This window comes from Cydia strobilella, chromosome 23 (assembly GCF_947568885.1).
Source record: "Cydia strobilella chromosome 23, ilCydStro3.1, whole genome shotgun sequence".
NCBI lineage: Eukaryota > Metazoa > Arthropoda > Insecta > Lepidoptera > Tortricidae > Cydia > Cydia strobilella.
The window spans coordinates 4,534,509-4,557,789 of NC_086063.1; the positions used below are offsets into that span (position 1 = coordinate 4,534,509).

Below are 23,281 nucleotides of genomic sequence, written 5' to 3' on the forward strand. Positions count from 1 at the left end.
TACCCTGGAGGCAAAGTTAGCTTGTTTGACAGTATTAAAAAATTGTTAAGTAAAATGTCAATGGGCCGTTCTTTTTAGGCGTATAAACAATGAAATACCTCCTATAATTCGCGCAGGTGGTACAAAACTAAACATGTTTAGTAAATAAAACGTAAAATAAAATGTATTATGGGTTTTAATTTAAAGAAATCACAAATCGCAATCACACCAATTAATGTACACCACATTTAATCTTCACAACATTTGTTTATTTATTTTTTGGAATTAGAAGTACGAAAAAACTTCGAGGTCAAAATTACCCATAAAATTATGATATTTTCATCTGGTATCCCTAACATGATTGTTATGCAGCTAAATTAAGAAGAAGTTTAAAAATGGCTGACCTCAGACTCCTACCTACCTACGTAATTTGGGCGGATAATTTTACAAATAATGTTTTGTTAATTTGCGTAAATAATTGTGATATTTTTATTGAAATCGTTTGATTCTACATTGCTTTGAGTGTAACGTAATTTTACGATGTTATTCTCACATATTGCGTTAAGAGGAAGGTCTAAAATACCGTACTTACGTGTGAAAGGTATGATCTCATATTTTTGCTCAGAGCGGCTATTACAGCCGATTACAGAACAATTCACCAGTATTTTGTCAAAGTTCAAGCATTCAAAACGCTAACCATCACTATATTTCATAAGAGAAAGCACAATTTCATACAAAACAACGATAATTAAACAAGCAACGAACAAACATGACATGTCACGTACTTATTTGTTTGCCACAACCTCGGTTGTGGCAGCGGTGGAAAAGTGAAACTATGACAAGGACAAACAATAACAGCGCTTTCTCTGCTACTCCTACTGAAAGATACATAAGACTATCCCGTTCGGTCATTTTCCCCCACTCCTCATGACCGATCCAGTTATACTACATTCATGGTTTGCAAGCGTCAGCCCACGTCAGCCAAAGGCCGCAAAGTAGCTTGCTACATATTATTAATCTGTGCCGCAAAGTCGTCAGCGTCACGAATCACTTGTGATTACAAATTACAATTTTGGAATTTTGCGGAGTTACGAGTTACTAATACTAAACTAATATGGGTTTTTAATAATGAATAAATATAGATAGTTACGTTAAATAAACAATTTATATAAATCTCGTCAAGATGATGCTAACAATAAGTGGATTGCCACTGACGGTAAGAACAATCAAGTTATCATATTTTGAAGGTTGCTTTTCCCTTTACATCAGTTTTAATCGTGAAATCAATTATTTTCAGACCACGTATAAAGATATTAAGTTGTTAATTAAAAAGCAGTGTAACATGAATGACTTCATTTTGGATGAATTGGTGAAAGATAATGGGTTGAAGAAAGTTAGAATTGGGCTGCCGGACGAAAGCGAAGGAAGCCACCTTATAAAATGTCTGGATGGATTCTGGGTCATGGGATGCGCGCTGCGGGTTGTTCCAGTCGCAAAATCGGTAATTATTTTAAGTTACATTTTCTGTATATTAGCTAAATGTTGGTATACTGTTGTTACTATTATTTTTTTAAATAAATGGCTTTTACTCCTCGCAAATTTTAGCAAGATGGATTCTGGGTTGGACTAAAGCAAAGGGGGTGCCGACAGAAAAATTTTCATCAGAGTGATGTTATTATGACACCTATTTTTTATTATGTTATCATAGAGAATACGCTAAAATAAGCATGTTTTGTAGGAAAAACTTTTCTCTAAAATCAAAAATGGCCGAGATATTTGACCCGCAAGTTGAAACCACTACTTGACAAATTTAAAATTAATCATTTGGAACAGTAAATTTAAGTAACAGAGACAAGATAGGTGCGACGACGAGCGAAGCGAGGAGGAGTGTGTTAGGTTGACCGCGATGATCGCGATCAAACAGAGCGCCAGAACAGACATGTTATTGTACCTACTAAAAAAATTCTAAGTCTTTTTTTGCACCCTCTTTGCTTTAGGCCAACCGGATTCTGCCAATGTCGAGGTGTGAACTTGACTTGTGAGAAGGGAATTTTCGGTAAAAATTTTGGTTTTTGTGGAAGGATAGGCTGGGAACCTAAAACAAACAATTATTATGGACAAACATGACAAAAATAAAAAAAATGCACTGGACTTTAACTCCATCAGTCCCACGGACACATTTTTCGTACAAAATGTATGAAATTACAAAAATCCTAACCACTCCTGGAACTTGAAGGCTATGACTCCAGCTATTTGACGACAGGTCAGGCCTAATGGGTAGTGACCCTGCCTGTGAAGCCGATGGTCCTGGGTTCGAATCCCGGTAAGGGCAATTATTTGTGTCATGAGCACAGATATTTGTTCCTGAGTATGGGTGTTTTCTATGTATTTAAGTATTTGTGTATTATATTTATCGTTGTCTGAGTAACAGTCTTGGTCAATCTGTGTAAGAATGTCCTATAATACCATAGACATAGTATATACAACAATGACCTTTCATTAATAATAGACGCGTGACGTTCATAGTTGACAAAACTAAAATGCAGGCAATATTTAGTAGATGATTTTGACAATCTCGACACATTGGCGTCAGCCAGGCGAGCGCCTGGTGCCATATCTACCTCCCTTTATTTACATCCATGATATACAAGTAGTTATAGACGCGCCACCAAGCGACCGGGGGTAACAGAAAGAATATTTATATAAAATTGGGGCAGCATAGGATTAAATTTCGGTATTTCGCCATAGCCTCCTACCCATGATGCCACCCGGTCAGTGATAAGGACAAAGCATGGCACTCTTTTCTCTTTCCTCTTATATGAATCGCAATAAGACTATCTTTCTCTATCAAAGAGTGTCAGGCCCTTGTATAATACCTATGATTTTATGACCATTATGCCGTAAATTAGCTTACATCCTATAGGATGTCTATAACTACTTGTATATCATGGATGTAAATAAAGGGAGGTAGATATGGCACCAGGCGCTCGATTGTGAACCATCAAATATAGGTTCTGGAACCTATATTGAGTAAGTCGTACGGCTGACGCCAATGTGTCAAGATTGTCAAAATCATCATATTTCACCTGATAACTTAATAATAATCTGCTTCTTATAATATATATCTAATCTGCTACTTATAATTATAATTCTGCTTTTAATTGTCCCCCTCACCTTCACTTTTCTTTAATGCAACTAGCGAGTCCGAGGTTGAATCTTTAATAAACTGCTTAAAACTGGACAGTTCCCCTGGGCTTGATGGAGTTACAAATGTTTTTCCGGATGAATGGAAGGAGGCAGCAGTCATTCCAATACATAAGCTAGGTGACAAGCTAAATCCTAGTAATTATAGGCCGATTTCTTTGCTTGGGGTACTTTCAAAAATACTGGAAAAACTGGTTTGTAACCGTCTAGTCAGCTTCCTGGAAAAAAACTCGATAGTCTCCGACCGACAGTATGGTTTTCGTGAAAAGAGATCAACAGAGGATGCAGTGGTGTTGCTGACAAAACTAATTTCAGGATTTTTAGACAATAACGAGGCCTGCATTGGCGTTTTTCTAGACCTAACCAAAGCATTTGACACCGTCTCCATACCCATTCTTCTGAGAAAGCTTGAGCTCATAGGAATTAGAGGAGTAGCTTTAGACTGGTTCAATAGCTATCTATCAGGTCGAACACAACGCGTAAAGATCGATCAAGATGTAAGCAACCCCAGAGATGTCACTTTTGGTGTCCCACAAGGCAGCGTATCCATAGCCCAGTATTGTTCAATGTCTACATCAACGACATTGCCTCTAACAAATTACCCAATGCTGATGTTATTTGTTATGCCGACGACACGGTCATCCTCTTTCATGAAGAAAACTGGGCCAGTCGCTAGCTCCGCGGAAGCTGGTATGGCGGTGATAGCAGACTGGTTAACGAGTAATCTACTCACCCTTAATGTTTTAAAAACCAATTTCCTCTGTTTTCATAAAACAAAGGCTTCCGCTCCACCTGCTTTGTCTCGGTTAAAAATTCATACCTGTTGTCAAAATGGATCGCCAATTGTTTCTTGTTCATGCCGTTTTATTGATAGGGCCCGTACTACTAAATATCTTGGTGTAGTAGTTGATGAAAAGCTAGACTTCAGGGAACACTTACTGCCTACAGCTAATCGAGTGCGTAAATTAATATATGTGTTTAAAAATCTCCGAAACTCAGCCTCCAAGACACTGCTAAGAATAGTTTTCATCAGTATTTGCCAATCGGTATTAGCATATTGCATAACTGCATGGGGCGGAGCATGTAAAACTCACATGGTGCTGTTGGAGAGGGCACAACGTGCTGTTCTCAAGGCTATTCTTCGGAAACCCATTCGATACCCAACCCAGCTTGTATACAGTGACATGAATGCCCTCACCGTTCGTGGATTGTTTGTTCTGCGCGTGATGTCTAATGTACACGGAGCGGTTATAAAATCTCCCAATTACAACTCCACGTTGCAAAAGCGTACCTTCAAAGTACCCATACCTTCGACTTCGTCAGTTTTTGCTCACCGTCTGCCTAACTTTCTGCATCCATTTGTTTATAATAAAGTTAATTCTAAAATCTCCATTAAAACATTGTCCGTTAGAGAAGCCCAGAAAATAGTATCAGCCTGGCTCAGCTCCCTTACGTATGGGGATATAGAGGATCTCATGAAAGAAGTCAAGTAATTATATTCGCTCTCAACACACACACACACACACACACACACACACACACACACACACACACACACACACACACACCCGCGCACACACACGCACTTAAACAGTACCTATACACTCAAAATTGCACATGCATCACCTGTAAACTTAAGTTTAGTTATGCATGTAGTTTTAGTTTCACCCTGTCCTAAATTTAGCTTTGTAACTAGTATTATTGTTATTACCTACTCATTAGTAACTTCTTTAAATTTAAGTATAGTGTCTTATTGGCATTTCGCACAAATCATGTCACTGATATTTCGTGTCTGGATTGGTTACCTACGTGACAGGCTACGCCTAGTGTAGGAACCGGTACAACCGTCATTGTAAATGCATAAATGTACATAAATTGTCCCTTAGTTTTAAGACCAGTTAATTTTGTTTCTGCCTAATTCTATGTGTACAATAAATGATTTTTACTTTTTTTTTTTCTGCACATCCTTTGAGACTGCATAATATAAAGGCTCACAAGTTTTTTATAATTTCAGCAAAACTCGCAGCAGAACTATGGTCCGCAAGGGAACTACAACCAGCCCTGTAATGATTACCAGCAAGACTACCATCCACAATGGGAGCCCAACATGCCGGCTAGCCAGTTGACGAGCCCGCAGTGGACTGCCAATCCGATAGGACCGGGACCAGGACCAGGGTCCAATAACAACTCGTATGGGTACCAACAGGGCCCTGGGCCTAATAATAATATGCCACCTCAGGTAAATATTTTTGAAGAGTAATTAATAAAGAAAGAAATAAATATTAGGGAACATCTCACACAGACCAACCTAGCCCCAAACTAAGCAAAGCTTGTACTATGGGTACTAGGCGACGATATACATACTTATATAGATAAATACATACTTAATATACATACTTATATAGATAAATACATACTTAATATACATAGAAAACACCCATGACTCAGGAACGAATATTTGTGTTCATCACACAAATAAATGCCCTTACCGGGATTCGAACCCAGGACCATTCGGCTTCACAAGCAGGGTCGCCAACTAGGTTAGACCGGTCGTCAAAATGTACTTTTTATCTCCCAACGCAAAAAGAGGGTTGTTATATGTTTGATGCCAACGTCTGTCTATCTGTCTGTCTGTGGCGTTGTAGCTCTCAGATGGATGGACCAATTACAATGCGGTTTTTTTTACGTGAAAGCGAGCTTCTTTTTGGTAGTTCTTAGCTTTGTTTCATATAAATTGATCCAGCAGTTTGAAGAGTATCAGCTCTTTTCCAAAATAATATAATTGTAAGGCATTTTTGGCATATAGCAGGGGGTTTTTAATTTTTTAAATTTAAGGGTTATTACTCTACTTTAATTACATTTTTAGATATACAAGATATATACAGTGGTACTACGTAAACGAAATTAATAACTAGCTTAAATCTAAAATAGGCCCTTGAGGCATTGTACCAAGGATGCTGGCGGCATTTCCCCGCTGTATCGCAATGCTGATACGTTGTGCGAGAAAGCCGCCAGCTCTTTAATTGAATTTGGCTAATTAATTTTTATTTATTTTTTTATTTAATTTTAATTTTATATATTGTCACTGCCATATATGGCGCCATGTGAATGTCAAGTTGGTGCAAACTTAGAGTGGTCAGACACTTGAAAATTAACATTAATATTAACCACATTATCTCCAAACACTTCTTTTACAGCATCAAAACATGCACCAAAATCAATATTCAAATCAGCAGTATGGTCACCAAGGGCCACCGCAGAACATGGGCTCCCATGCTCCAAACATGGGTCCAAATGGTCCGAACATGGGGCACGGTATGGGACAGATGAGGTCGGATGGGAAGCCATTCCCGCAGCGGGACCAGTTCCAAAGACCTCAAGATCAGGGTTATGGAGGACCTCCTAGGAATGTGCCAGACTCTGGGGTAAGTTATCATATTAAACCCTTATTAATTCGATACAAACCGTGAGAAATCGTGTCGTGAGTACACTGAACGCCTAACCTAACATGTGCGGCATTGGGATGTAGCCAAGCGTGTCAGTTGACATCTTTGGCGGTCAAAGGGTTAACTTTTTGGATGCCAACGCCAAAGACTGATTAATCCGTCACAGACCACAGAGCAACATAGACCTACGTGCATGTGCATAAATTTCAATTTCAGTTTTGACACTTTGGTGACGTGGCGTCCCGAGTGACAGCTTTTGCAATTCAGGCTTTGCTTTATGAAGCTTTTGTGAAGATAAGAGGTCATAAAGCAAAGCAGTTCTTGTAACTTTATTGCTTATTTTTATATTACAATAGTTATTTGTTTTATAATGGGGCAATGTTTAACCTCTCGTGGTAATATTGATACTCAAGCAAGTGAAAGATTCTTTAAAGAAAAGGGTTAAACAAATTTTGCCACCGAGTGAAACACAACATTTTTCACCACACCAACACAAGGCAAATACTAACTGTAAAATATCAAACAAAATCAAAGCAAGTCAATTCAAAATGAATGTGATTAATTATTTATCATTTAAAAGTCAATTTCTACCAGCCAACATCAGGAAACAACTAAAAATTTGCATTTGATTATTTTGCCCCACATGTGGATAAAATGCAACTTTCTCATCAGTTTTTGAACAATCAAGACTTTACCAGCTGGTGTGGTGAAAAAGTCTATTTTCACCTCTGTATTTATTATTTTAAAAGGTGATATTTTTAATAACTGAAATGCTGTTATCTTGTACTACATTATATACCAAACCTTTCCCTAACATACTCGTATTACTTTCAGCCGCCGGGTCAACGGCCCCACGCACTCCGTACGGTGGAAATTGTGGACTCGCGTATGAACAGGCCTGGAGGACAGCCAAATAGGTTCCCGGGGCAAAGCTACCCAGCGCAAAGCAAACCGGTATGTGATCCTTAAACAATATGAGACTATATCACTCATTTTAAATCACCACAGCATTCCAAACTAGACTTGGCTTAAGTATTAAATTTATTGTACATTATTCATAAATTGGTTATTGTATTTGATATTTTTAAATTCTAAATTGAAAATTGAGCTTGTTATTTTCAAAATTCTAAATTATGCTTATTATATTTTTAATCGTGATCGTGGAATATTTACTGAATGTTACTGTTAAATTCAACTTTTAAATTCAAAATACCTACCTAATAATTGTACTTTTTTTTTCGGAGCAAAGGAATTTTGCTTTAACTACAAGTGGAAACTCTTTTAGCCTATGCTCTAACTATATCTTTACCTTATTGTATTATTATGTGCTGTATGTTTCCCAAATAAATAAATTAAAATTAAATTAAATTAAAAATTTAAGTAGGTACATTATTAAGCGTGAATTGGTTTATAACGAGAGGAACACCAGTAGGTGTTGAGCTCTGGCCACCTTACTCACCAGCGCGAACACAACACTATGTAATCATAGTGTTGTGTTGTGTTACTGGCGGACCGTAAGCTTTTGCCACCGACGTAGTATTAAAAAAAACACCAAAATAACCAGATAACACTAATGGTGACACCGATTATTGTTCTAGATTACAATAATGAAAGACAACTTCCAAGGGCCGAGCCAATATAGCCCTGGACAGAGCTCTGGGCCTCCGCAATCTCAACCGTGGATACAACAACAGGTACATATATCTTTTTTATCCAAACTTAATAGCCATTTTTTTTGCGATACATTTTTTTGCGACAAATTCGCACCTCTAAAAACCTTGAAAATGACTACCATGTAACCTAACACAAAAATAACATGTCCATCATCTTGGAATCAATCAAACTCTGCAGCACCATGTGAAGCCTCAAAAATGATTATCGCTGCTTAAAACACTTGAGTACCGGGGACCCGCTCGGCGGGGTCTCTGTTCGTAGTCACTTTCCTCTACAAAGCGGAATAATGCTGGGATCAGCTACAAGCGTAGCGCTATGAAAACGTTGGCAGTAAAGGTATTAAAATCTAAAATGGACACCTTTTTTGACATATAAATTGGTACACTCTTAGAAACCTCGAAAAAAAAAACCATGTTAACATTGTTTTCCTTTTCACATCAGCAGAAACCCTTCGACAAGCCGTCTGGTCCGTTTGACAAGCCTTCCGGACCGTACGACAAGCCTTCCGGACCGTACGACAAACCGTTCGATCGTACAGACAAGCCGCACGACAAGGATTACGGCCGGCCGAAGTCTCCTAGGAGGCATTCACCCGATAGAATGTCGCCAAGGAGGTAAGCAACACCTAAATAAATAAATATTATAGGGACATTCTTACACAAATTGACTAAGTCCCATGGTAAGCTCAATAAGGCTTGTGATGTGAGTACTCAGACAACGATATATATAATATACAAATACTTAAATACATAGAAAACATCCATGACTCAGGAACAAATATCTGTGCTCATCACACAAATAAATGCCCTACCGGGATTCGAACCCAGGACCATCGACTTCATAGGCAGGGTCACTACCAGGGTCGTCAAATGTCAATGTCATCCATCAACCCCAATGAGGATTTTCGCGGCGTTGTACGGGGGTATGTTAGTCATATCTATTTACTAGCCTCTGGCGTGATAAAACAGTTCTTTACACAGCAGCTCAAACTAGTGCTATCTAATTGTATACCTAGCGACCCACCCCGGCTTCGCTCGGGTAGTTCAACTAATTTACACAAAACCTTTACAAATTATACATATAAACCTTCCTCTAGAATTACACGTCATCATCATATATTTAAGAGTTATACTCTTGTCGGTGGAGCGATTTCCATAAGTGTTGGTCCTGTGCCTTCTCCTTGACAGCCTGATACGACACGACGTTGAGTTTTTCCTTTACTTGATCTATGTATGTTCTCCTTGGTCTCCCCCTCCGCCTCCTTGCCTCAACTCTCCCTTCAATTATGTTCTTGATAAATTCGTCGTGTCGTAGCAGGTGTCCAAGCATCTTTCCATTATCAATTACTCGTATCTATTTAAAAAAAAACGCATCAAAACCCGTTGCGTAGTTTTAAAGATCTAAGTTTAAAGCCGTTCGGTCGGTCGGACAAGGTCGGGAAATATATTTTAGCTAATGTTAGTATGTTAGGCGTCTTATTGACAATCAACTACCGTCAACCGGGGTAAAATTTCTTATAAAATACCCACACAGATTGAATCATTTGATTAAAAATAACAGTAGATTTTGTATGATACAATTATCCCTATAGTAAATTTTGTAACCCCAGTAAATTCACTGCCATCTGTCGACACACTTTAAAACTAAAAATGAAGATTTATAAAAATACGATAGAATGTATTTAAATTTAGATAAATGATTTTTTTTATTTGCATTAATTATTTTTATGATTTTGACCCATGTTCTTTCACTGATAAGCGTTAAAATTGTTAAATAACAAACGAAACCGTCAACGCCATCTATTCGACTGTAGGCCAAAACTAGTAGCGCCCTCTGAACGAGAATCAAATTTTCTTGATTTTCGAGGCACGTTTTTTCCTTAGACTGTATCTATCTATTACGGAGTTATATCTATCTTTGGTAAAACTAACATGAATCCATTTTGTTTAAAAAAAGGCTCAAACGTTATTTAGGTTTCCTTTTTTAGAAGTATTGACGAAGACAATGTATTTTAATAGTAATTTGTGTTTCCTGAACTAACACCTTTGCAACTGTACCTTTTGTTTATCAGGCATTCGCCCGGCCGACGCCTGTCCCCTGGTCGACGCATGTCCCCTGGACGACGCATGTCCCCTGGTAGACGTACGTCTCCCGGCCGCCGCATGTCTCCTGGACGACGCGTGTCTCCTGGTCGACGCATGTCGCCTGGTCGACGCATGTCGCCTGGTCGACGCATGTCTCCTGGCCGACGCATGTCCCCAGGGCGAGTGTCGCCTGGCAGACGGATGTCCCCTGGACGGCGGGAGCCGCCGCGAGATGATAGAAGATCACCGGGCCGTATGGGGGCAGGAAGTAAGTAATACTTGATATTACATTTGATCGTGTTCAATCGTTGCCCCGCTGTTATAACATACAAACGAGTTTTTATACATAAACTTGTAGTTTGATAGATCTTAAATATACGATTTCTAAGTGTTCAGAACGCACCATAGTGACGTCACGGACGGCCGATTGCGTCCGAAATTCAAAGATCGATAATCATCGGAGGCCCTATATAACGTCCGCCGACAGCAGCCAACGGCAATCTTCCAAAACAAATTAAACGAAAAACTCGAGTTGTACTGTATTTATATTTATAAGAAGAAGAAAAAAATAATGCACTGCATTTAATTTAATTATAATTTACGAATAAATCTTTGTACGCAAGTTTAAAAATAACAAGTCTTCATTGAAGATCCATCTAGGCATCCCTGCATTACTAGAAAGGAGCCTAGGCCTCAATACTAAGCAAACACTAAACAGCACCATACAGAGGTAGGTTTGTCAGTTACATTTTACTCCTCTGAGCGAAAATAAAAGCTCCACAAACCGGAGCTTCGTCATCATTTTGGCGGATCATACATTTGTAAACATTTGATTTTACAAAAAAGGTAAAGTAAGAAAGTTTGGGAATTTACAAGATATTATATAAGTTGGGTCCGTCTGTCACAGGTTTTATAAATGAACATGTGTATTAACAGTGGACCCGAGCAGACCGCAGTGGAACGCTCGCCGCATCTCGCCCGGCAAGCGATCGCCGGAGCGAAGACCCGAACCAGGAAGCGCAAGGTACGTCAATAATGTCTATACGATTTTATTAGAGCAGGACAGGTTAAAAGTAACACTTATAGGATGACTGCTATAATTATTGGCCACTTAACAATAAGATAAGATAAGATAATTTATTCCATAACAATTTTACAATCATGTCGGAAATATCTTACAAGCTACTAAAATAAATTACAATTTTATAAGACAATGGATGGATGGGCCAATAACTATAGCAGTCATCCTATATCTTTACGAGTATTATGTATAGCGTAAAAACCAATAGTACATTATTTCCGACAGAAAGAGACAAGAACATTTTCTTAGAGAAACATATGATGTCATTTTATGGGCAATTTCAATTAAAATTGTATACCATTAACTTTTTTCGAAAATCCATCAACTTTTGGGTAATTTCTACTCAGAATCACGAGGGCTATCGATTAAAAAAGGAAAAAAAATATATTTTTGTGACGCATTTCCACACACATTTTGTATGGACCGTCACAAAACTGACATCCAAGTTTGTATGAAATACTGCGGACACTTTTTTCTTTGTCTTAATTAATGAACCTTGTGATTTTGTGACGAAATAGCCCAAAATTCGTTACTTTTTCGAAAAGAAGTAAATGTTACTAACACTTTTTTCTAAAAACCCGCACGAGATAATAACAATATTATATTTTTGTAGGTACTCCCCAACTCGCCACACCATGGATAAACGTGACGACTTCAGAGATAACAAACCAATCCGACCCGCCTACGAACCAATGCCTCAAGTAAGTGATTATTTATATGCAAAAACCTTGGACACGTTGCATAGTGAAGTGGTAAATTAATTTGAGCTTTATGTACTATATTTTAAGGTCGTGTTTGAATGTTTAAAGGATGTGGATTTGAGATTTTTTTAATGAGATAACTAAGAGTTAAAGTGTCTTTTAGATGTGCTGATGTGCAGTTTTACTTTGTTAATTACACTTTGATGGAAAGCGGATACCATAGCCTATGAATCACCTGCAGATGTCTCACATGTGCGTTGCCGACTTATGTGCAAATTTTGTTAAAAGAGAAAGGATACCATAATATGCGCAATCATTCTCACGACCATCAGCAGGTGAATTCCTTTTTACATAGACATCAACATTCTATTGTATGTTTGTCTATGGAACTATTATTTGAGGGTGGTTTGCAACAAGTTTTTTTAGATATTAAATGTTTGGAAACAGGAGCGACCATATCAATATACAGTTTTAATAACTAATCAAATCGGGTATGAAGATGACAACATAATATGCATATCTCTGTCCATTTACAACCTTTGAAAAATTCATGGACAAGTGTTATTCTAAGAGTTGGCTAAGAAATTGGCTACTTATAAATTATTGATGAATAATAAGTTAATAACCCAGTTAAGTCCACTGTTTGCAGCAGTATTAGAAAGCAGTAGTAAAAATAAAATAACAAGAATAAGTGTACGGAAACGACATCATACAACTGGCTTTAATACGGATAAATATTTAAGACGTTTTCATATTTTCGCTGAAAGATATGGACGAAAGTACTCAAAGCGAAGAAAGAAAATGTTGTAAAGATTCGCCGGATTCAAATAAGTAAGCGTCAGGATCTCAGTTGATTAGTGATAGGCCAATGTTCGCATTTATACCGAGATGGTGATTATTCATAAATTAATATGAACGATGTTGCGAACTGACCGGCGAATAATTACCGGTACTGGCCTTTACATGATAGGCCAATGTTCGCATTTATACCGAGATGGTGATTATTCATAAATTAATATGAACGATGTTGCGAACTGACCGGCGAATAATTAACGGTACTGGCCTTTACATGATAGGCCAATGTTCGCATTTATACCGAGATGGTGATTATTCATAAATTAATATGAACGATGTTGCGAACTGACCGGCGAATAATTAACGGTACTGGCCTTTACATGATAGGCCAATGTTCGCATTTATACCGAGATGGTGATTATTCATAAATTAATATGAACGATGTTGCGAACTGACCGGCGAATAATTAACGGTACTGGCCTTTACATGATAGGCCAATGTTCGCATTTATACCGAGATGGTGATTATTCATAAATTAATATGAACGATGTTGCGTACTGACCGGCGAATAATTAACGGTACTGGCCTTTACATGATAGGCCAATGTTCGCATTTATACCGAGATGGTGATTATTCATAAATTAATATGAACGATGTTGCGTACTGACCGGCAAGTAATTACCGGTACACTGGCCTTTACACTTTATTGAAACGTTGTTTTGACTAAGCTTAAAACTAAACGAACAAAACGCAAAGCGCTATTGAATCTTCCATGAAAGCAGTATAATAGCAGATAAATTAAGTGAATCATTATCTTATGCGCCAAACTGCTTAGCAAGATTATGCTTTAAGACAATTTTAGAAGTTCCGGAGCTGCATCTGTGTTTTTCTTATTTGTCGAAGCGCTGCTAGAATACAAGCAAGACTTTCCAAATTTTAAGTCTGGATTTTGATATTTTGATATCAATATTAAAGCTTAACGACGCTTTTGAGATTTGGTGACCAAACCAAATTGTCTGCATTTCTTATTAACTTATCTAATATTCGTTAGTTGCTTTTTAAAATGCTGAAAAAACGAATATAAGAATTAGTTGGGCACGGGAATGAAAATGCAACTTTATGACTATGTGTATATGTATAAAGCAAAAGAAAATTTGACCAGATCCACACAACTCGGAATACATATCAATATGCGTATATATGTATATGCGAATGTGGCGACCTCCAAACAGTAACTTGACCATAATCAAACAGAATTGATTGTAATAGAGAGGTAGTCTAAGAAAAAAACGTGCCCCTTAGTGAGATACCAAAACAGATGGCGCTGTACTACGCCATATGTTTTACGGTCACTGAATGGGGTTGGCCGGTCGAAATAATTAGCAGATGGCGCCAGCATAGCTTGCCCCGTCAATCCCTAGACTTGTGTCAAATTTTTGTTTTTTTTTAATGCTCTGGATGCCAGCCCTTTAAGCCAAATCTCATTGGAAAAAGGGGCAAGCTATGATGGCGCCATCTCTGCAAACCTTTGACAGTTGCCAACCCCATTGTCAAACGTCAACTTTTGACAATCAGAGTTACCGCAAAATGTATGGAGCTGTACAGCGCCACCTTGTTTACCTGTCAAATTCGAAGCACGAAATTGTCTTAGATTTTACAAATCTTACTCAATCAATATATCTTTGGTATAATGCAGTACTCGATGTGACCGTCCACGTGCACCGCTGAAGACAAAACCAATGAAACTTTAATCTCGTCTGGCGGAAGATGACTCCACGACGGGAAAATCGTGCTTGACTATCAGCACCAACAAAGCGTGAAGGAAAAAATTTTTTTTTTTACTAGATATGAAGAACTAATGAATACTGGTAGAAAAAGGAGAAAGACTTTAAAAGCTTTACTTGACTGAAGGTAAAGAATTGCCCTTTAATTTGCCATTATATCTTTACAAACTAAATATATATTTTTGATAAAAAATTTGAAGGGTTTTACTCAAAAACAGCTAGCAATGCCTGGATCCAGTAATAGAAATTGCACACGAAATAAATTTTGCTCTAAAAATTGTGAAAATTTCTAGGGAATGCGTACCTATTAGCTCCGAAGTATCGCAAACTGAGAAAGCAGGACAGTAACTGCAGTGAGCCAAAGGAGACAAGCAGAGGTTCGTTCAGCAGATAATACTATGATATATCGCGTCGCGTGTTAGAATCCACAATTCACAGTATACGCTGGTGAACAGCAAACTTACAGTATGTACTTCTGCGGTACAATGATATGTGGCTTAGTTTGTCGGACTTACGTGATAGTCACCATACTATTGTCAGCTACTACAGTGTTTGACAACACAATATGAATAAATGAGTGGAAGGTGAGAAATATCTGACGATGGTCCAACCAGGGAATCTAGGATATGAGATCACAAAAACACGTCCGTTCGGTATTGCATTTAATCAATCGACAGACCCGATGCGAAACATACCCTCTCTATTGTAGAAAACTTGAGTCTACTCATATACATTACAGAAAGCTCGGCCAAGACGGCGGAATTGATTGTTTAAGCCCTCATGTGTTCAGTTCAGCAGTTGCGTTCCTTATAACTTGATTAACACCTCTTGAAGTAGAAAAAAACACAATCGCTCCGCCTTGATGATACTCGACGGCAAGGCTTTTACTCAATGTCCAAGCTCCAATGCCATGTTTGCTGCTTTACTGATTTGCTCATAATGGAAAAGTGTAAACGGCGTGTTATTAAGAGACCCTCATACTAAATAATGGCATGCCTATTGTGGACACGAAGGTTTTGAAAAATCATGAGCTAAGAGCGGGTTGCACGCTCCTAATTAACAACCATCATCGTGAAATGTGGTCGTGACAACTGTAAATCTTTGACGAACTACGTCGACGAAAGACGGTTTCGGACGGACGGACGTCAATTATAATTGACCTAGAACTTAGCACAGTTGACATAGCAATGGATTGGTAAATTCATTCATTCACGGAGGCAGCGACTTTGAAAGACGACAACGACGCATACGTGGTGCTTCCAAAAATCCAAGGAAGATTAATGGAAAGAAATAATTAAAACTACCTATGCGATATACTTTATTATGATAATTCCATCAGCAGTGTTTACAGTTGACTATCGCCATAAATTTGAATGAATGGTTTTTTGGAGCTTTTTCACCCCCTTGGATTAGTTAAAGAAATCAAGATGTATGCGGATTGGGAAGGAAGTTTTATTGAATTTCTTCTTATGAAAAACAGAGTGTATGATATACATACAAAACCTGATCTGGACCATTTTTTAGCACTCTACAGTTGAGAAAAAATAAGGTTGATATAAGTATAAAATTACAAAAAAATATACATATTTTACAAAAGAGACAAACAAGATCCACATCACCTTCAAATTGTCACTTGCTTCATGATCTGATGTTACCGGTCCTTCAACTGTGGTTTGTTATAATCAACCACCAGCTCAAGGTTTCTTTCTGTTAACTTGTTATGAATAAAAAAGAACTCAACAAGTATATCCTTTGCTGACTGTGCAGAAACTTTAACTACAGGAAAAGGTTACAAGTTGCCCAGGAAACTTCAGTAACCTTCGACCTTAAGTAAAAAAATATATAGAAAGAAACAAAAAGGGGCCGAAACGAATCCCAAACGGAATTTTAAACAATCCAATCTCAATTTCAGAATAATTGAGAACTGAACAGATGAATAACAATAGGAACCTAATAAAAAAATAGGGCTCCAAAAGGCCAATCTCCACGCGACTGGTTTTATTTTTATAAATCTAATTTTACGTAGACTTATTTTGATTTCACGCTATAAGAACCTTTTTTTTATAATCTATGTGACTTTGAAAACATGTACAGCAGGGAATTCTAATATTTATGTGTACTTTTTGCACTGCAATGAACTTTCAATTTACAGGCGCCAAATCAAGCTATGTACTCAGGTGGATACCGTCCGAACGTCGAAAAGGATTATCCCAAACCCGGGCGGCCCGTCGAGCCGCCATCTCCTTGGCAGCAGAACAGGGACAAACCTATTCGACCAGATATGTTGAAGCGAGACGACGAACGAATCCCGCCGCGTATGCCATTTGAAAGACAAGGAAAGGACAAAAGATCTCATTCGCCGAGGAAGAGTCGATCGCCCGTTCGCAGAGACAAGTCTCAAGAAAGATTCAAGAGGCATTCGCCTTCGCCACGCTCGCCGCGGCGTTCCTGGGCTTTAGAGAAGCGACGAAGCCCTGAGATTCGAGAGGCCCCACCACCACCCATTTGGCCAGGGCAAGCTCCTCTAGAAGAAAAGAGACCAGATTTTGAAGAACCAAGAAGGCCCGTATGGGAATATGATAAGAAGGCTGTCGATGTCAGAAGACCAGATGAGGAACGTAGATTCCCCCTGCCAGATACTATTCGTGTGCGTACCGACTTGGGCCCCCGTTCAGAACTGGACTTACGCGACGACAGGTTCGGACGGGACGGCCCTAAGTTTAGTCCCAGAGATGATTTCGACAAGAAGGTACCCAAATTTAGCCCGAGAGACGGATTCGAGAAAAAAAGCAGATTCGCTCCCCTCGATGATTTGGAAAAAAAAGCCAAGTTCGATCTACGAGATGACTTCGAGGCAAATAAACCTAAGTTTAGTCCGCGAGATGACTTCGACGATAAAAGATCTAAGTTTGTGCCATTCGACGACAAAAGAACAAAATTTTCACCGCGGGAAGAATTCGCCAAACCGCCCGTATTTAGAGACCCACCTCGAGATGAATTCGAAGATCCTAAATTTGGCCGCGACGACGTTAGGAAAGACCCGAAATTCTCTCGAGAGTTCGACAGACCCAAATTCAGTCCTAGAGACGATTTTAACGATCATCGTGATGATTTCCGAAGGCACGAAGAGGAAAGAAAATGGGATGTCCCGAAACCAGCTGAAAGAGAGGATTACAGAAGAGAGGTTCCCGTGAAAAAACCTGAAGCAAGAATGGAGTTGCACAGAGAAGTCCTCCGTAAGATGTCCGAAGAACTGGATAAGGACTTCGAAGATGTACACAAAAGAGCGCGAGATTTCCAAAGGAGGGCTGAGGAGTTCCGCCGAGATGACCGCAGGAGGGATTACGATCGCAGAGAACCAGAGCCGCAGACATACGAAGACCGTCCAAAGTATGAAGATAGGCCAAAGCCTCGCGATGACGACCGCTTCCGTTTTGAAGAGCGCAGAAAAGAAGACTGGAACACAGAAGAACATATCAAATCTAAAGCCATCAAAGCCAAAAAAGACAAGGCAATCGAGGAAATCACACAGAAAATCCTCGACAAACACAACATAGACGCAGACGCGGAACAGAACAAACGCATCTGCCAGGAATTGAAGCTTGCTGTGAGCAGAATCTTTACCGAAATGTTCGGAGAGAGCGATGTATCGTTCATAGAGCTAATAGTCAAGTTTAACGCCAAATATAGCGGGGCCGGCGAGGACAAGATTCTCAGAGATGTCATGTCAAGCTTTCCTAGTCAATTCAGACCGAAACGTTCCAATCCAGGTAAGATTATTTAACAACCCTAACCAACAAACTTACTGTTCAGTTACTTCCATTGCGCAATGTTATTAATATAACGTATAGATAAGACGTTATTCAACAATATAATATTCTTTTTCAGACTATTCTGAAGCCCCTCCAAAGAGCGCTAAGCACTTTACAGACCCATCTCCAACTCAAGGTAATTCCACATCTCTTATCATCTTATCATTCACTCATTCATTTACGTATTATGTTATATCAGTTGTGTGTACCGTTATACGTTCGAGGTTTGGATTTGAGAGTGAGCACTCTCACTTGAATGTTGCCGCTTGTATCCTTCAAATCCTTTGCCGTCGTCGTCACGTAAGCATATACCGCAAGATACTAACTTCGTAAAAGTCTGTCGTATCTTTTTACATTCATTTCGAAGGTAGAGAAATGACTTTAGCGAATGGGGCAGAGTTTTTTTTTGTTAAATTTGCGTTAGATCATAATTTATAGGCGCGGAGGCGTTCACTCTCGAATCTAGATTTAGGGCGTGTTTTGGGAATGTGTTTACAATGTTTTTTAAAGGTATAAACTCGTATTTTTAGCTAAAATATGGCATTTAAATTTATGAAAAGGAAAATTCGTTACAAAGAAAGCCATGTTTTAGGTTAGATATTTGATTAAATGCGGTATCCGTAAGTCATATCTTATTTCGTTATTTTCAGGCGATAATAAAACAAAGCCGCATGGTAAGTACATTCGTTTTTTTCCTTGTTATGTAATTCCACATTTATAATTGTTAAATCAGTTACTATGTGAATTTATAAACAGTTCCAGAGTGGGATATGACCCAAGCACCAGTCACGCCTAACGTGGGTATTTCGTTTCCGCCACCATCAATGATGCCTGTGATGGCTCCCATGAACGCTATGATGGTTCCTCCGGTGTATCAGCAACCCTTTCAGCAAAATGAGAAGCAAGCAGACAACAACATACTCTATCTCTGCAAAGACGACTTCGAACCGTTTACAGATCGCGAAGCCGTTTTACTAAAAACCTACTTAATTCAGCAAATCGTTAAGGAATCCGAAGCCGGCCAATGGGCTCCAGATTTCACTTTCAGAGGCCTCCACAGCACGCTACGCTACGAGCTACAGATGCGCGACGAATTCTCCAAAGAGTGGCTTTTCAAACACGATTTCAGCAAAAGCGGCTTCAAATTCAACATCCTAGTTTACACTAGCGAGGAGCTTTGGTATGAGAGGGCTGCTATATGGCTTCCGGGTCATTCCAGGTGTAAAATCGAGCCGCTTGAAAAGCTTAAGCTGCAGAACAAAAATCTCGACGGTGCTAGGGTAAGTAAATGGAAACTCGTCAAGAAAATCGTTACCGCCAAAGGCACTAGAGTTTATGTTGATATGCCACCAGCGGCGGCTCGCGCTCTTGAAAGATACAACATGAATCTCAGTTACGAACTGCAGAAAGTCAGCGTTTTCTTGAAAGCGGTCGCTATAGATAAAGACGCGTTCGATTTAGGATTGAAAGACCAGTCTATAACAAATCCAATCGAACTAAAGAATGCTGCGATTAACAACCCGATGCCGATGATCACCAATGATCCCAAATTGGTAAAAATCACTCTACCCGGCAACAAAAATCTGGGCATCAATCAGGCTCGAAAGATCAGAGAGTTAATTATCTCTCAAATCTTCAAATATCACCAAGAAGGAGGTAAAAGTAACACCGATTTCGTAAAACACGGCTTTCAAAGCCCTCGATACTTCGGCATTCTTCCGGAAAACCACGACTCACAACGATGGTTGATGAAATTGGGTGACTGTAATTTGAGCATGAATATAGTGGTTGTAGGGGCTGATGAGGCCAGCACTCGATATATACCCATGTATATATCCCTACCAGATGAAGACAACAGAGTGAACGCACTCATTGTTCTTGAGAGACTCAAGCATAGTAACAGAGGAGTTAAAGGAATAGATTTCAGCAAATGGAAAGTTCAGAAACTCCAGAAAGAGTTTCGCAACAAAGCAGTGTTTGTAAGATTGGAGGTGGATATTGACGTTGTATCAGTTGAGACTATTATGAAAATGAATTACAAACTAGACTTTGTCGATGAGAGAAATCGCACTGTAGTCGCTGAAGTGAAGTATCATAAATCTGAGAAGGTTTTGCTGGAGTTAATTAAAAAGTTGAAGTCAGAGTTACAAGATACTTATGATGAAACTGATATGGATCTGGGATCTGAAGGGAGTGATGATGATGAGGTGGTTTGCCTGGACAATAACCCTGATATAGTTTGCATTGATAATTAGTTCTTCGAAGATTTCAGGTGTTCGTGACGTGACGCATATAATGATTATTTCGTGATTATGAATATTGAAAGCTTTGAACTTATATTTGGCCAATTTTAAACCCTTAACGTGAAAAGATCAATCAATACCCGTGATTATGTTACACATAATAACAATGTTATGTTTATAAAAGGTTTTAAAAAGAAACATTAAATAATTACTAATACTAATTTCAATAGTACTGCGTACAAGAAAAACGATTCAAATTGAATTACTTGAATAAAACAATTACACAGTTACATACACTATAAATGCGCGAAACTGGAGTGGAGTGGAGTGTTGGCAGTTGGTTGGTAATATAAGGGTTTTTAGATTTGGCGAAATATATTTGCTATTTCCCGTTGTATTTGGTTTTCTGTAGACATGTAAGTATGCGAGCAGACGCATTTATGTTTTAGGATTAAAGCTTGATTTAATACTTGATGTTTTTGTTATTTTAATTGGCATGGTGGTTCCGAACTAGCATATTAAGATATTTAATGAAAATGAATAAGGCAAAAATAAAAACTAAAACAGTTTGTACGTATAAATATGTAGAAGGATAAATGTTATACATTATCTGCAAATAATGTTTAATAACTTGTTGCTAATAATTACTACTTACAGAATAACGTAGTTAAATTATTATTAATTAGATAACATAAACTACAAACATATGCTACCACTTACTTTACAGTGGGCTATTTTTTACTTCAATGCAATATTATATTATTCCGGGTGTACACGAAAAACCTAGACCTGATGGTGATGGGTTAAGTTAGCTTGGAGACGGATCGCTGTAGTGTAGTGTATTGTAGCTGCCAAGCTAATAGCGTTTTAGTAACTTTACACAGACTGTTTATTTTTTATAAACAGTGTAAAGTAAAGAAGAAAAAATAAAGTTAAGTATTTGGTAAGTTACCCTGTTCCAGATGCTTGTGTTTTTTATGTGTTGGAGCTATGACTGCTTTGCTATTTACTTTCGAATCTATGTGATTTTGTTAAGAGATTTAAGGTGAAGCAGACATCAACAGTTGCTTGGATATGGTCCTGCGGTCAGACCTCGGTCCGGCCAACATGTCGGAGATCTGTCAAGTCTGTGGAACACCAATTGGACGATTTGCATTCAACAGGATGCCTGCAAGAAGATTTTCATCGGAAATATTCCAACATTGAGAAAATGCAGGTAAGAATTTTCAGGAATTATAATGACTGAACTATCTGCAGGTGCATCAGGTGCTAAAAAATGTGCTGTAACAGAATAGGTATGCCATAATATTTTTGAAAAACACTGAACCATCCGACAGAAGGCATGAGAGAGCTTCATCCAGTATAGCAGCAGTTCACAGTAAGTTTTTAAGATGTAAGCTTGTAGTTATTTGTGTTTACGATTGAATCAAATAAGGGATGCCAAATCCCTGTTGATGGGATGTTTCGTTGTGCCTTGTACTAACAATAATTTGGATTTTTTATTCGAAATAAAAATATTGAATTGAATTGAAAACGGGAGTTGTGTGTTGCCAGCGCTTACTTTATTGTTATGGAATATAAGTAATTAAGTGAGCTTCAACGAGGACATTGAATTGACCAGCTATCACAGAGCTACCTTCGCAGAAAAGGCTGTCTTTCTTCAGCTAATCTTATACTTCCATTCAGTAGACGTTATAAAGATGTCTTACTAAATGATACAGGTACCTAGCGTATTATCTATCTATGCCATATATCGTTTAAATGAAGAATATATTAATATTTTCGGCACCGCTCTTGTGTACACCATCGTTCGATATGAACTAAATGCTGTTACATTTTGAAGTTTTGGCTTGCTTCGCTATAATTCATCTGTCTTAGTATTTCAGATGTGTTTTCATATTTCTTGTCATTATTTATCGAATAGGTTTTCGGCTGAGGCGCCAGAACAGGGCATAACCATAAAGTGTATGTTATGTAGTCTTGTTATTAACTCACCTGGCTTTTGGGCTTTTGATGAGGCGACGGATTTATGGAGTTTTGTATAGTCGTAGGTTATTTATTTATTATGGAAGGATGTTTCCACATTTGTGGCACCATCAACTTAACCCTTTGAATGCCTCGCGACATCGTGAACCCGGAATGTTGAAGGTTGCTATTGGGCTGCAGGTGCGCGCGTTATGACGTCTTTGGCGGTCACATGGACTGTGTTTATAAAATAGTCACCGCTATCGTTTTATGTCTTAATTCTAGTATCGCTACACTTTTAATAATGAACCATTAAACTTACGATAGCTATTTACAGGCGTGTTTCTCGGACATACGACTCTCTAGGCTCGACACAAAACTACAGGTTGAAAAAGTGCCCAGTATAGTACAGATTCAGAATTTCTCCGGGGAACTGCATACTTATTAAATTGTCATTTTTCCTTTATGCAGTTATTACACTAATGCAGATTTTTGATGCGGTGCCAGTGTGTA

General features: G+C 38.5%; 1 protein-coding gene across 4 annotated transcripts; it reads left to right on the forward strand.

Annotated features, from left to right (window-relative positions):
- Positions 1–1,010: 1,010 nt before the first annotated feature.
- Positions 1,011–21,277, forward strand: LOC134751829 (uncharacterized). Of its 4 annotated transcripts, XM_063687320.1 has the most exons (15): positions 1,012–1,195; positions 1,277–1,480; positions 5,198–5,422; positions 6,381–6,608; positions 7,464–7,583; positions 8,228–8,323; positions 8,745–8,917; positions 10,375–10,529; positions 10,566–10,655; positions 11,324–11,411; positions 12,082–12,169; positions 16,901–18,518; positions 18,637–18,696; positions 19,211–19,234; positions 19,317–21,277. In XM_063687320.1, the coding sequence occupies exons 1-15, from the start codon at positions 1,163–1,165 to the stop codon at positions 20,813–20,815; spliced, it is 4,701 nt and encodes a 1,566-aa protein (XP_063543390.1). In that variant the 5' UTR covers positions 1,012–1,162; the 3' UTR covers positions 20,816–21,277. The 4 variants fall into 4 exon arrangements, with proteins under 4 accessions (XP_063543391.1, XP_063543390.1, XP_063543387.1 ...); XM_063687317.1 differs by having other exon boundaries at positions 10,375–10,655; XM_063687319.1 differs by having other exon boundaries at positions 8,748–8,917; positions 10,375–10,655.
- Positions 21,278–23,281: the final 2,004 nt, after the last annotated feature.